This window comes from Macaca nemestrina, chromosome 2, assembly GCF_043159975.1.
Source record: "Macaca nemestrina isolate mMacNem1 chromosome 2, mMacNem.hap1, whole genome shotgun sequence".
Classification (NCBI taxonomy): Eukaryota; Metazoa; Chordata; class Mammalia; order Primates; family Cercopithecidae; genus Macaca; species Macaca nemestrina.
In genome coordinates, this window is record NC_092126.1 from 159,059,573 (window position 1) to 159,075,617 (window position 16,045).

The 16,045-nt window shown below is 41.4% G+C and overlaps 1 protein-coding gene across 1 annotated transcript; it reads right to left on the bottom strand.

The window, feature by feature from the left end:
• Positions 1 to 475: 475 nt before the first annotated feature.
• LOC105470256 (uridine monophosphate synthetase) lies at positions 476 to 15,228 on the bottom strand. The gene is made up of 6 exons (XM_011722055.2): positions 15,027 to 15,228; positions 9,917 to 10,070; positions 6,932 to 7,603; positions 4,984 to 5,159; positions 2,614 to 2,728; positions 476 to 1,269 (listed from the first exon to the last, which is right to left on the bottom strand). Exons 1-6 carry the CDS (start codon positions 15,180 to 15,182, stop codon positions 1,100 to 1,102), a joined length of 1,443 nt encoding a protein of 480 aa, XP_011720357.2. The 5' UTR covers positions 15,183 to 15,228; the 3' UTR covers positions 476 to 1,099.
• Between the last annotated feature and the right edge of the window lie 817 nt (positions 15,229 to 16,045).

Consider the following 16,045-nt stretch of genomic DNA (forward strand, 5'->3'; position numbering starts at 1 on the left):
TCGAGACCATCCTGGCTAACACGGTGAAACCCTGTCTCTACTAAAAAATACAAAAAACTAGCCAGGCGAGGTGGTGGGCGCCTGTAGTCCCAGCTCCTCGGGAGGCTGAGGCAGGAGAATGGTGTAAACCCGGGAGGCGGAGCTTACAGTGAGCCGAGATCCGGCCACTGCACTCCAGCCTGGGCGACAGAGCGAGACTCCGTCTCAAAAAAAAAAAAAAAAGAAAAGAAATAACAGCCAGATACTAGCTCAGGAGCTGAGCTGCAGTCACCTTCCCCTTCCCCACCTTCCCCTCTTTGGAGAGTGAGCAATGGCAGTTCTGGGAACCAGCCCATGTGGATACCTGGATTGTCACTTTTAGGCTGGAGATGGAGGAGAATGGCTAACAATTAGATATTATTTGGGCAACACATTAGACAGAGAATACAGGACACAAGAAAAGTTGTGCTGACTTTAGCCTATCAGTGCTCTAGAATTTTTGTCTTACTGCAATTAGGCTGGGCACAGTGGCTCACACCTGTAATCCCAGCACTTTGAGACTGAGGCAGGAGGATTGCTTGAGCCCCCGAGTTGACACCAGCCTGGGTAACATAGCAAGACCTCATCTCTACAAATAATAAAGAAGTTTAGCTGGACGTGGTGGTGCATGCCTATAGTACCGGCTACTCTGGAAGCTGAGCGGGGAGGATCACCTGGGAGGTCAAGGCTGCAATGAGCGGTGATCTCACCACTGCACTCCATCCTGGGAAATGGAGCGAGATCCCGTCTCAAATTAAATAAAAGAATAACAACGCGGTCTAGTCCCATGCAGAGATAGGAAGGGTCCTCAAATGTGGAAGGCCCTAACCCAGACAGGACTGTGGCTGTCTAACAAACACCAGTCTCAAAAAAAGCAAGCTTGAGAATGAACTTATTATAGTATCAATGCAGTGATTACAAATTACTCAATATTTCCTAAAGTCCATGATAACTCCAGAACCTATTCTTACACAGGCCCTGTGGAAGAATCTAAGCAGGAATAATTGGATTATTTCCAGCTAGTGACTTTCAGGGGGACTGTCACATCTTCAATGTCTTCACAAAAATGTATCTGAAGCATTCAAACACCAAGTCTACTCAAATACGCTTCCCAAGCAGCTTTTCTGTACATCTCCGCTGCTTCCAGACGATCAGCTGCTGAGATTATGCCGCGGCCTACAATGATGATATCGGAACCTCGTTTGCCAATAACTTCTTGTGGGCTATTGTACTGTTGGCCAAGATTATCTCCTGCAAGAAACACAAAAACTATAGTTTCACATAATACAAAAATCAGAAAACCTGTCACATGACTTCTCAGAAAAAGTATCTAACCAGCTTTAAATAAAAATGTGCCCCTACTTTCGTTCCCCTTTTGTATAGCAGCCGGGTAAAAACACGAGCTGAAGAGACTCACTGGGTAGGCCAGAGACATCAAACGGAGAAAGATGCTCACCAATTCTTTTCAATGGTAAAGTTTATTTTTATTTATTTATTTATTTTTTTGAGACAGAGTCTTGCTCTGTCACCCAGGCTAGAGTGCAATGGCACAATCTTGGCTCACTGCCACCTCCACCTCCTGGATTCAAGCAATTCTCCTGCCTCAGTCTCCCGAGTAGCTGGGATTACAAGCGTGCACCACCATGCCTGGCTAATTTTTGTATTTTGAGTAGAGACAGGGTTTCGCTATGTCGGCCAAGCTGGTCTTGAACTCCTGACCTCAGGTGATCTGCCCACTTCGACCTCACAGAGTGCTGGGATTATGAGTGTGAGCTACTGCACCCAGCCTTATTTATTTTATCATTATTTTTTTCATGTATTTTTTTTCCAGAAGCATAGATTCAAGTTGCCCTAAATATACACTTTCTCAATGTCAAATTTTAGATCATCTGTAAGCTTAACAATATATATTTTAAAAAAAGTAAAACTCATATATTACCAAGAAAGGTTCAATATCAAAAAAATACAATAAAGATTGGCCTCACAATTGAAGAAAATTTTAGCATACATCTCGGCATCACCACAAGGCACTGTTGAGCAAGTCTAACCTGACCACTACCATATACAAGAACCTTTCTATCACAACCTCATCAAGTGGTCACACAGACTATCCATAAACCCTAATCCTTAGATTTTGCTTTTTTGTTTTATTAAATTCTGCTGTTCCAGAAGCATTCTGTTAAATGGCTTATTATCTTCCAAATTCAAGACACTTTAAGTATTCTTAAAAGCCTTGACCCTAACTATAGTATCTAGTCAAAGAATTATGAGGGCTTATGAATAAGGGCTTACAAGTACAGAGTGTTCACTCTGTGCTAAGACATTGTGTTAAATATTCTACATGTTACCTCATTAAAGCCTCTTGATTACCTTATGAGGTCAATACTGTTATCCTCCCCATTTTACAGACAATCAGACTAAAAGAAGTAAACTGACTTGTCCAAAGATACATAGTTACCAAAGGCCTCATTCATTATTGCTCTAGACTAAGAAGGCTTCTCTTAAGCAAGTGTTTAATAACATGCAAAGTTTTATTTTGCCTGCCATGGGTAAAGAAGCATTTTTGGAAGAGCCATGACCAGTGACCAGATTTACCTCCTGCTTCCAACTGAACTCCTGGAGTCAAGTGAAGAAATTCTGGTTTCATGCTTACTCGGGAGCCAGAAATAAAACCAACAACAAATTCAGAGTGCTCCTCAGCCATTCTAACCTAAATGGAATGTAACAGAACATTACAAGAAAACAGTTAATCACACAGAATAAAAGTAAAAATATGCTCTATTTTTTTAAAACTTACAAAAAAAAAAAAAAGAAGAAGACGACATGGGGTCTCCCCATATTGCCCTGGCTGGTCTTGAACTCCTGGGCTCGAGGGATCCTCCAACCTTGGCCTAACAAAGTGCTGGGGTTACAGGTGTGAGTCAACATGTCCGGCTTATGCTCTATTATCTAGTTAGAAACCTTGCTGTATCATAGATGCCTTTTCTCATTCCATATATATAAAGTTACTATATCTGAACAGGTCATCTTAAATAGAAACCATAATAAAACACATTTGATTCATTACGACTCTGAGATGACCCTTTCCCTTCCCTTCCCTTCCTGCAATAAATCATACTTCAAACAGAAATCCTATACTACGTGCATCTAAAATCAAGATGCTGTGTAATTTCTTATTTCTAATAATGCTTGGTGACCCACCTAGTTCCAAAAAGGATTTAAGGTGAGTACTCTAAAACATATTATAATGGTATGAAACCACATTCAAGGCTTACTGACTATCTACAGACGGGGTACTCCATATTCAAAGGCAGCTGTCATATAAAGAACAGCTATGCTTTCAAGAGCTAAAGAAATCTTACCTCAGGCCGGGCGCGGTGGCTCAAGCCTGTAATCCCAGCACTTTGGGAGGCGGAGACGGGCGGATCACGAGGTCAGGAGATCGAGACCATCCTGGCTAACACAGTGAAACCCCGTCTCTACTAAAAAATACAAAAAACTAGCCGGGCGCGGTGGCGGGCGCCTGTAGTCCCAGCTACTCCGGAGGCTGAGGCAGGAGAATGGCGTGAACCCGGGAGGCGGAGCTTGCAGTGAGCTGAGATCCAGCCACTGCACTCCAGCCTGGGCGACAGAGCGAGACTCTGTCTCAAAAAAAAAAAAAAAAAAAAAAAAGAAATCTTACCTCTACCACTTTCTCTCTTCTGTAACATCAACTGGTCTCCCCATTTTCTATACTATTATCTCACATTCATAAAAGTATCTTTAGAAGGTCTGCCTGGCTTTCTGATTTGGTACTTTCCCCTCCCGGAGACATGACTCTGTACTTCCCTTCTTATTTGATACTTCCCAGAGAGCTGACTGGGTACCACCACTGCACTCTAGCTTCGGTACTTCGAGACCTGAGACACATTGATACATTCTTGCCACCAAGTACTACTGCCAACAAACAAGTCATGTCTTGTCCTTGAGCCAGACCCAGACTCCCAGAATGCAAAATATTAAAACTGACCGTGCTTATGAGACTTGGGAAATCAGACATTTATAGTCAATTCAGGGATAGGGTTAAAACGTGACTGTAGGGCCATATGAGTTGTCTCCAGATAGTCTTTGAAATAATATGAAAAAATAGAAATCCTTTACTTCTAGATTCTTCACATGGGGGGAAAAAATCATGGGGATTTTCTTGGGGCTTTTTATTTTTTTTGATAAGCTCTTACTCTTGCCCAGGCTGAGGTGCAGTGGCATGATCATGGCTTCCTGCAGCCTTGATCTTTAAGCTCAAGTGATCCTCCCACCTCAGCCTCCCAAGTAGCTGGGACTATAGACATGTATCACCATGCCTGGTTAATTTTCTTTTTCATTTTTTTGTAGAGAGGAGATCTCACTATGACGTCCAGCTGGTCTCAAACTCCTGGCCTCAAGCAATCCTCCCGCCTTGGCCTCCCAAACTGCTAGGATTACAGGTATGAGCAACTGTGCCCAACCCCCGATGACAATTTTTTAAAAGTAATATAATATTCTAAAATATCTGACAAGAATAAGAGAAAGCCACTGCATATGGGCTGCTGTCATGGGAACGTGCATCTCTGTAGGACTTGGGAGATTCTGAGAAACTGCGTGTCTGGGAAGCTCTTCTCATCTTCTCTCAATTCATGGTAAGATGAAAAAGACAATGGTCTTAAAGTCTTGGTAGATTTAGTAAGTGTTTGTTTGACTAACTATCTGGGTCTCAAAGTTTCTCCTGGAGTATAATTCAAATTCCTGAAGTGTCCACTACATGATATAAAATGCTATTAACTATCAAGGAATTCTATCCAACTACTATTAATATACTGTCACACTAACAAGAGCTGGATTTTTTTTGGCAGAGGTTCCAGAGATGCCAGATTAGGAGATATCTTCTTGCCCTATAGCATGCAGCATAGCAGCCCCTGCCTCCTCTCACCCAGTCCCCCCAAAACTTACCGCTGCTCTAGTGTAGTTCCCAGTGGCCAGGGAGCCGCTGGAGCTCATTTCTGCAATAAGGAGGCACCCCCGATGCAAAGGCAGGCCCACTTCTTGCAAGCCTTTCACAACTCCTGAGCCTGGCACCACGTGAGCATTTACCAGATCTGCCCAGGAAGCTATTTTAAAGATACCTCCTAAGAAGAAGGGGAAAAAAAGATATTTGCCGATTTTCAAACAAAAACCTCTAACCTCTTGTCCAACCAACTGGAATATGAAATAATCTCGCAGTAACATGTTAATGAGAGAACCAAACTCTTGAGGAACTTTAGTGATTATCAGCAGACCCATGGTTCCATCTGTGAAAACTGTATCTGTTATTTAGGTAAGTAGCTGGGTAAGAGATCACAACGAGAAAAAAACTTCCAAGGTTCTGTGCTTGGCTCATCAGGAACGCTAACAGGACTGTTTTTCCTTACAGGCTGAAGCTCGTGACCACAAATAAAACTCATGCTGTTAGAAAGGGACTCCAGTGAAGACAAACATTTATTGATGTCAAGGATAACAACATTTAAAAATTCCTCTTGAAGCTGGGCATGGTGGCTCATGCTTGTAATCCCAGTACTTTGGGAGGCTGAGGTGGGCAGATTGCTTGAGTTTAGGAGTTCAAGACCAGCCTGGGCAACATGGCAAAACTCCATCTCTACCAAAAATAGAAAAAATTAGCCAGGTGTGGTGGCATGTGCCTGTGGTCCCAGCTACTTGGGAGGCTGAGGTGGGAGGATCACTTGAGCCCAGGAGGTGGAGGTTGCAGTGAGCCAAGATTGCACCACTGCACTCCAGCCTGGGTGAGAGAGCAAGACCCTGTCTAAAAAAATAATAATAATAAAAATAAAATTCTTCTTGAAGATGACAAGTTTTCACTCTGCAGGGGTCTCTCAGTAGCTTTACTATTGCTCAATATTTCTATAAGTTCCTTAGATCTCCTTAGCTATCTAATTTCAATAGGCAACTATTCCTTTTAAAAGCGGACAGTAAGAAGCCTGATTTTCGAAAAAACTCTATGCAGAGCTAAAGAAAGTTTGTATAAAACTCTTACATCAGTCAATTAGCTAAAGTAAGCTGGACAATGTGATGAGGGCAGGACATCTTAAGCACATGAAGAAGTCACTTAAAGACAAATCTGTTTTAAACAAATAGCTTATGAATATGCATACATTAAAGAAAAGTTACCTCAAAGACACCTACAAAAAATGTTACCTAACACAACCAAATATCTGTTACAAGGTTAACTGAAAAATGCATTAAATATACAGTCTGATCACACAGTTGTAAAAATGTAGACAGAAATTTTCATAGAATAGGCAGCAGAACTAAGCATTTTTCTCAACCAACACATGCACTACTTTAAGTCCCTACTTGATAAAATTAAAATCTTTAAATAATGTTTATCAATAGAACTTTTTCTGCTACAAATAAATCTTACTATTTTATATTTTTCATTGTTTCCTTTATGTGGAATTTTCATTCAAAACATCATATTCTGCTAAGGACATCTGTCGAATTTGCTAGACCAGATACATACCCTTCTTTTGGGACTAGCACACCCATTTTATTTAAGGAAATTATCCCTGCCTGGTTCTTATTTCAAGAAGGTCAGAGTTAACAGCCTTACAGTTGCAGAGCAGATTGTCCAGGCTAGTTAATGAAGGTATTCTATATCCCAAGCTAGAGCGATTGGTTTACGGTGAGCATGTAGAGTATGCCTACCTGAGAAAGAAGTCAACAGAGAAGCAGAGCTGAGAGATGGAGAGAAAGCAAGTCATGAAGATATCACTTGAGCTCCTGGATCCAACCACGCTTGACAGCCTGCTCTATGAATGGACTTTCAATGACATGAGCATTTCCTTTTTCTCTTCAATTTAAGCTGGATTTCTGATTCTTGCAGATTCCTGAATAATACACTTACCTTCATACTGCTTTTTCACTGTGTTTCCTATATCTGCAAACTTCCGGTCTTCAAATATCAAGAACTCATGGCATTTTGCCAGAGTTATCAACTCCTTCATCACATCCAGAGTAAAATCATTCAAAATATCTACATGAGTCTTGAGCATGCAGATACTGGGTCCTAAAGCATCTGCTAGCTGCAACAGCTCTCTGGCCTCTGAAACATCAGCAGATAGACATAGATTGGTCTCCTTCTTTTGCATAAGCCTGAGAAGCTTCGATGCAACTGGGTGGATCCTGGGCAGCTCTGCACGTGCACCGAAGCTGAGTTCTCTGGGTGCTTCCTTTATAGAAAGGGCAGAACCATTATGATTCGCTGCCACAAAGACATTCTCCTGAATAAATCTCTTCACTCTCCCAACTGTCTCAGCATCAATTTTTTTCTGCTGCTCGAGAATCTCCAGCATTTTGGACAACGTACACACTGAGTGGAGGCGGATCCCGTGCGCCTGCAACTTGTCCTTGCCTCCCTGCTCTCTGTCCAACAGCACTATGGCATCAGTAACCTTCAAGCCCTCCTTCTGAAGAACCTCAACAGTTTCCAAAACACTAGATCCACTGGTGACAACATCTTCAATGATTAAACAGGTTTCTCCTGGATTAATAGCTCCTTCTACAAGACGCTTAGTTCCTAGAAAAGAAAAAATTTCGCTGATTCCAAATTTAAATATGTAGGTATATGTGTATATATATACACAAAACTTGCCAGTTATACATACAGTATATGTGTATACCAACTCTGTATACCAAACTTGCTAGTTGCACATACAGTATATTTATGTATAAAGCCAACTCTGTATACCAAACTTGCCAGTTATACATACAGTATATTTATAGTAATTCAAGTAAATTATTTTACATTATAAACATGGCTTAATGTGTTTTATGATCAAATTTTCAAATATAGGTTTTTTTTTGTTTTTTTTTTAATTTGTTTTATCACAGAGATGATGTTGCCCAGGCTGGTCTTAAACTCCTGAGCTCAAGTGATCCTCCCGCCTGAGCCTCCCAAAGTGCTAGGATTATAAGTGTGAGCTACCACGTCCAGCCTAAATACAGAGTTTCTTACAGCAAGATCACCGAGATCAAGGAAAGTTATGAAACAGAATAATCCAATATCATCAATGAAATAATTCCTTTTTCCATCAAAGTATTATAAATTCACTATTCAAGATCAGCCAAATAATTGGCTTTTTGAAGATACAAATTCAGAAGGAAAAATATTCAGCAATCATTTAGACCCATTACTACAATCTAAAGAATTATATAATGCAACGTGATTAAATATATACTTCTCTACCCTAAATTCCACTACAGACTATTTTCAGATAATCTACAAAATGTAAGTAACTTGGGCTGTGGACTTCACAGACTCATCAAATCCTTTCTGTCTCTTGAACAATTGGCAAGTTTAACTGAATCAGCTTAAGCTAGAACACAAGACTGCAAGTATTTATAGTATATTTAAAAATGCATAATTTCATTCCAGCAACATTTTTTAAAACATAAAATAAGAAAACAGAAATAAGAGTTTTCTTATGGGTAGGGATTCATATAGATTTTTTTTTTTTTAGCTCAGAAAATCTCAGCTGGGTGCAGTGGTTCACACCTGTAATCCCAGCACTTTGTGAGGATGAGGCAGGAGGATGGCTTGAGACCAGGAGTTCAAGACCAGCCTGGGCAGCAGAATGAGACATTGTCTCAAACAAAAAACAAAAAACAGAAAAACTAACACTGCCCTTACGCAGCAAAAACTCAACTAATGTTTCTTTTCTTATCATAAAAATTTTTAGAACACATCTGCAGAAGGATTTGTTTTAAAAAAAGTAACAAAACACTAATACACCAACATAAACAAAAAAGCCCATTAATTCCTTACTATCATTAAGATTGCTTTTCAGGTTTTATTTATTTTTTGATAGCCTTGCTCTGTCACTCAGGGTGCAGTGCAGTGGCACAATCATAGCTCACTGCAACCTTCAGCTCCTGGGCTCAAGCCATCCTCCTGCCTCAGCCTCCCACGTAACTGCGACACTCAGCTAATTGTGTATTCTTTTTTTATTTTTGTAGAGACAAAGTCTCACTATGTTGCCAAAGCTGGTCTCAAACTCCTGGGCTCAAGCTATCCTCCTGCCTTGGCCTCCCAAAGTGCTAGGATTACAATTGGCCACTGTGCCTGGCCAATTTTCAGGGTTTTTTTTTTTTGTTTGAAATAGGGTCTCACTTTGTCGCCCAGGCTGGAGTGCAGTGGCACAATCTCAGCTCATTGCAACCTCCACCTCCTGGGTTCAAGCACGTCTCCTGCCCCAGCCTCCCCAGTAGCTAGGACTATAGGTGCACACCACCACACCCAGCTCATTTTTGTATTTTTAGTAGAGACGGAGTTTAACCATGTTGGTCAGGCTGGTCTCAAACTCCTGACCTCAAGGTGATCCGCCCACCTCGGCCTCCAAAAGTGCTGGGATTACAAGTGTGAGCCATGGTGCCTGGACAAATTTTCAGGTTTTAAAGCAAGTCACCTGATAATCTATTGCCATGAACCCACACGAATATCTCTCTGAGGTGTTTATGCTACTTTATGAGAGTAATTTTATCCATGGATTACTTTTCATGAAGTTTAAATACAAACATACTGGGAAAGTAAGTGCTGTTACAACATTTTGCTGATGAGAGAAGGGCTGGTAAAAAAAAAAAAAAAAATGTTGGGGTTTCATAGATACAGTACCAAAAAAAGCACTTTTCATTTCCTAATCAATGCAAAGCATTTCACCCCTAGTCTAAAAAAAGGAAGGTGACTTATAGTAACAATTACAAATTCCACAAGCAGTAATAACTTAAGGGACTCAAGATGACTCTGGTAAAACATTAGTGCACAGAAGCTGAAAAATTCTAACAATATGTTACAGATTAATTAACTTAATGCTTTATGTTACTTTTATTTTACCATAATCCTTTGTTTCTTTCCTTCTAATAAGCATTGGAATTTGATTGGTTGAACACATAACTGTAGCCAATGGCAAAGCTGTATAAGGCACTCCACACACGGTGTCAAAACTGATCCCTGCATTTTGGGCAGTTTGGAATAAAACATCTGCAACCTGTAAGAAAATGAACACATAAACAACGTTTTATTGTAACTATTTTAAATAGTGTATAAACATGTAACAACATAACAGTAAAGACAGTAATAAACTAGTGGGGGTAAGTCTCAAACCTGATTGGAGAAAAAAAAATGCCTTTTTATTACCCTCTCCATAAACCCAGTACATAAACATAAATCTAAAAACACAAGAATGAATCTATTCAGCCAGACTCAGAATCTGTTCTGAAGGCAACCTGAGATGTGTTGGGGAAGCTCATGATGTTGACCCCAAAGACTAAGGATGGTCCCCTGACTCCTGGTTTCCCTCAGTAACCCATTACGCTGAGTATCTAAACCTATCATCTTTTAGTTATATTTCCTGAAAGAAGCCTTCAATTAGGAAGTTTCGTAAATACAGACTATTATGCGAATTGCTATTTTATAATCTCCTTTTCCACATAAATCATCACTTTTTAATGTTAGAATACATATTCCCACCCAAGACCACCTCATTTTTAAAAAAGAAAAGCAAACAATCACTGAGTTGCTTTGTGAACTAGATCATAGGTTTACTCCAGTACTTCTAAAGAGTAAAAAAAACAAAATCTATTGAAGGGGTGGCCTCCCCCTTCACACCTGTGGGCGTTTCTTGTTAGGTGGAACGAGAGACTTGAGAAAAGAAATGAGACACAGAGACAAAGTATAGAGAAAGAAACAGTGGGCCCAGGGGACCGGCGCTCAGCATACAGAGGACCCACGCACCTGTCTCTGAGTTCCCTCAGTATTTATTGATCATTATCTTTACCATCTTAGAAAAAGGAAAGTGGCAGGATAATAGGATCATCTTAGGGAGAAGGTCAGCAGTAAGACATGGGAATAAAGATCTCTGTGACATGAATGAGTTTAAGGAAAAGTGCTGTGCCTTGATATGCATATGCAAACATCTCCATAAACCTGTTTAGTGCATAAAGAGCAGCATTGCTGCTAGCACGTCCCACCTTCAGGCGGTTTTCTCCTTTCTCAGTAAATGTTCCATTGCCCAGGGACGGGCAGGAGACAGATGCTTTTCTCTATCTCAACTGCCAAGAGGCCTTCTTTCCTCTTACACTAGTCCTCCTTAGCAAAGACCCTTCACGGGTGCCAGGCTGAGAGACGATCAAGTCTTTCCCTTCCCACGAGGCCACATTTCAGACTATCACATGGGGAGAAACCTTGGAAATACCTAGCTTTCCTAGGCAGAGGTCCCTGTGACCTTTGGCAGTGTACGTGTCCCTGGGTACTTGAGATTAAGAGAATGGTGATGACTTTTCACAAGCATACTGCCTTCAGGCACTTGTTTAACAAAGCACACCCTGCACAGCCCAAAATCCGTTAAACCTTGAGTCACCACAGCACATGTCTCTTGCAAGGACAAGGTTGGGGGTAGGGTCACAGATTAACAGCATCTCAGATACAGAACAAAATGGAGTCTCTTATGTCTACTTCTTTCTATATAGACATGGTAACAGTCTGATCTCTCTTTCTTTTCCCCACAATCTATGACTATTTTAAGTTGCAAAGAATGTAATTTCTAGTACTAAAAATATTAACATATTATCTCAGAACTGTTTTATCACTCTTCTTAAGGAATAAACTTGGAATACAAATGCTACAGTGACTGGATACCCACCATCTCCATTTAAAAAAAAAAACAAAAAACATGGAATTCCTGACTATGAAAAGTTTAAAATTTTTTACATCTTTTTTCAACTCAAAGTTTCACTCTACTGTGTCCAGAGAATTTTATTCTAAAGCAATATATGATTATACTAGAAAAGCTTTTACTGATCCCTCTGTCATACTTGTCTATATGTATGTAAACTGAAATTTAAAATGGTAATTTAAAAAAATTTCCCATGACCTTAAGTCTCTAGGTGTCAAGAATTCTTCTGTAGTTCTCTCAGGTCCTTACTTCCAAGATGACAAAGAAAAGAAAGGAACAGTGATCGTGCCAAAAAGGGCTGTGGCCAGTAGTTGCACATACTATGTCTGCTACATGCCCAAGGAAAAGACTATTAAGAAGGCCATCATGCAGAACACAGTAGAGGCCGCAGCAGTGAGGGACATTTCTGCAGTGAGCATCTTTGCCTCCTATGTTCTTCCCAAACTGTATACGAAGCTACATTACTGTGTGAGTTGTGCCATTCACAGCAAAGTAGTCAGTAGTAATCCATCTTGTGAATCCCACAAGGACCAAATACCCGACCCTGATTTAAACCTGTGGGTGCTGCTTCGACCCACAACAAAGCCCATGTAAGCAGCTGAATCCTTAAGGACTGAAGAGAAATTATTCTCTTGAGGAAAAGAAAATGGAAATTGTACTTTTTAAAGAAGAGAATTCTTATTAAATTATTACAAGCATATGATTAATTAAAACATGTTTTGCAAATTTTGACAGAGGGATAAAAACAGACCTGGAAAATGCATTTTTAGTGAGTTAATGCTACCTTTCCTCTCCAATTACTTTATGTACACTAATGTATATATAGTACTATAGTCAAATATCACTTATTAAGGGAGGTTAGAGTTTAGCATAAATTATATTGCTTTTGGGGGTGTAAATACTGAGAAATTCTATTCGCATAAATAAGATGTGAAAAGGAGTTTTGTTATACCCAAGTCTCTCCATGTTTTGAACTTCTCACCAATTAATCACCAAAATACACACACACACACACACACACACACACACACACACACCATGATCTAGTTATCAAAAAACTTTTTCTGTCATTTATCAGCTGGCTTATTAAAATAAATCAATTTTTCCCTAGAAAATCCTTAGTAATTCTCCACACTGCTGAGATACACCATATCAAGATTCTGGATGATGAGAAGTTAATAGTCCAAAGTACCACAACCTTAATAGTCCAACCTACCTTAATACTTTTTACAATAACCACACAAAGTGGTCCCTAGTGAACATAAACCCTTAAGTGGGCTGAGGAAACTCACATGTCTTCTAGATAGAACTTTCTGCAATGATGGAAATGTCCTCTATCTGAGCAGTCCAATATGACAGCCACTGGTCATACATGACTATTTAAACTTAAAAATTCATAATGCTCAATAGTAACTAGTGGCTAGTAGCAAACTCTGTTGGAAAACATATTTACGGCCTCTACTCAGTGTGGTCTGCAGTTTCAGCTGGAACCTTGTTAGAAATGCACAACCCCAGGTCCAGTCTCAAGAGCTACAGAACTGGATTCTGTATTTTAACAAAATTCCCAGGTAATTCATATATACTCAAAGTTTAGAAACACTGTATTAGAAACCTCTAATTTGTACAAAACTTTTCCTTATATTGACTAAAAACCTGCTTTCCCAATATGTCCACCTTCTGGTCTTAATTATTGCTTCTGGCCGCACAGTGCAAAATTCAACTCCCCTTTCCAAACAGCCTAAAAGGACCTAAAAGGAAGAGGCTGAAGCAAAATTAATACAAGTAGAACACAAATGTGTGCCAAGTTCGAGGAGTGCAACCCGAAGCACAAACTTAAGTTGCCCTGATTATACAGTAGTTACAAGTGGATTTTTAAAGCAAAAGGGGCAGTTCCTATGTTCACCAAGAATTTGCATTGAAATAACATGAGGTAGCCCAGTGGTGGCACCAGGCATTTGTAGTCCCAGCTACTTGGGAGGCCGCCAAGGCGGGAGGATCTTTTGAGGCCAGGAGTTCGAGACGACCCTGGGCAGTATGGTGAGACCTCCTCTCTACAAAAAAAAAGTTTAAAAAATTTGGTGGGCATGATGGCACACGCCTTTAGTTCTAGTTACTCAGAGGTTGAGGTAACAGGATCTCTTTTTTTTTTTTTTTTTTTTTTGAGACAGTCTCCCTCTGTTGCCCAGGCTGGAGTGCAGTGGCTCAACCTCCTGATTCTCCTGCCTCAGCCTCCTGAGTAGCTGGGATTACAGGTGTGCACCACCACACCCGGCTAATTTTTGCATTATCAGTAGAGGCGGAGTTTCACCAGGTCGGCCAGGCTGGTCTCAAACTCCAGACCTTAAGTGATCCACCCCCTCAGCCTCCCAAAGAATTAGGACTACAGGCATGAGCCCCTGTGCTCACTGGAGGCAGGAAGATCTCTTAAGCCCAGGAGTTCCTGGCTGCAGTGAGCTACGATCACAGAGCTGCACTCCAGCCGTGGTGACATAAGAGAGACCCCCTCTAAAAAATAAATAAATAATTGTCCCCAGGGCTGCATGGGGGAGCATGGCTGAAGTCTCTCTAGGCGCTGATAAATTTTGTATACATCACAGGGTTCAGGTTGTTCTATTTTTCTTTTCTCACAAGTATTTTCCCAGCTACTGAATTATCTGCCCCCTCACGTTTTCCCGGTCTGTTTGTTTTTTGAGGCAGGGTCTCACTGTCACCCAGGCTGGAGTGCAGTGGCACAAAGACAGCTCACTGCAGCCTTGACCTCCCAGGCTCAGGTGATCCTCCCACCTCAGCGTCCCAGGCGTGCGCCACCACACCCAGCTAATTTTTTGTAGAGACGGGGTCTCGAACTCCTGGGACCCAGGCTGGTCTCGAACTCCTGGGGCTCAGTTGATCCGCCCACTTAGGCCTCCCAAAATGCTGGTATTACAGTCATGAGGCACCACGCCCGGCCTCAAGTCTAATCTTCTTAGAGTTAAATACACAGAATTCATTCAAGTGTGCTTCAGTGCCAGACAGGGTTCCAAACTGGGTTTCCCGACTTTTGCAAAACACGTGTCTAAGCCTGTGGGTGAAAGAACAGACGACTCTCAAAGAGTCCAACAACCCCTGGCCTCTGTGCTTCTCATGCTTACTCCCCAGACCAAGAGTAGGGCTGGACTGCCTGCTTGGCTCTTTTGCTCTCACTCACGGCCCAACTCCTGTCACCCTCTTCCATTTCCTGGTCCTCTTTCCCGCCACCTAGCCCTGTCCTTCCCCTTCCTGGGCTAGCACCTGACTCAGAAGACGCGGTCGAGACACGATGCCCCGCAGATCGATGTAGATGGGGGAGGAGAGTCCGCTCTTCAGCACGAAGTCCCCAAACTTGAAAGCCTGCACGTCGTACAGACCCGTCACCAATGGCCCCAAAGCTCCACCAGCTGCCGCCATTGTCGCGCGCTGCCTGTTTGCTTCAAACTCCCAGGCGCAGCGGGCCTCTGGCGCCCCGATGACGTAGCCCGCGAAGCCCCGCCTCTTCCGCCTGCCTCGTCTGCAGCTTCCAGAGCTTGCTGCACCCACCTCTGGGTTTCCCCGGGCTCAAGGGTCGGGCAGGTGGTAGCGAATCTGGCGCCAGTTTGTGCTTCTCCTGGTTTCTTCTGGATGGGGTCACCGGGGTTCAAAGCACAGAACAGCTAGATTGACTGTAGGATCATGAAGTCCAGGCTTTCATGAGAGTTTTCATAAATCCTGTCCATTTTTTAACAGCCAATGCCTTCTTGACTAGTTCTCTTAATTATCTCTACTGCTTGGCCTAGCATGTTATATTTGCTAGTTATTAGCCACGATTTTCCCCCCATGTTTCTCCAAATAGAATATAAGTTCTCAAAGACAGGGACCTTTACTCAATTCTTTTATTAACTTCATAGCATCTAGTACGTGACAGCACTTAGATCATTACAGTATTCATTACCTCTTTTGTCTGTACTCTGCTTCCTGAAGGAGTACTTTTTTATTTCCTTTGGCGTATCTCAAATGCTTAGGTAATAGGTGTAGAAAAGGTTAGGGAGGGAGGGAGGAGAGTTAGAAGATGGTGAATTGATTGGTATCAGGGTTATCCAGGAGGATAATATTGCTAGACAATCTGAAAATCCAAACATATTTGGTCTTTACAAATAAATCTCTTAGAGAAATAATCTAAGAAATAATCTTTACAAATACATCTCTTCTCCATTGTGTATATAAGGCAATACTTTCTTCTAGCTTAAGGAAAATAACCCTTAAATTCACATAAAGAATGAAACCTTGTCATTTGC

Bases quoted from the DNA above. Each gene is read 5' to 3' on its own strand.
- LOC105470256 (XM_011722055.2), bottom strand. From the start codon at position 15,182: ATGGCGGCAGCTGGTGGAGCTTTGGGGCCATTGGTGACGGGTCTGTAC. The intron at 10,071-15,026 runs GTGCTAGCCCAG...ATTTTCTTACAG, and splicing joins GACCGCGTCTTCTGAGTCAG to GTTGCAGATGTTTTATTCCA. The intron at 5,160-6,931 runs GTAAGTGTATTA...CCTTCTTCTTAG, and splicing joins AGTGAAAAAGCAGTATGAAG to GAGGTATCTTTAAAATAGCT.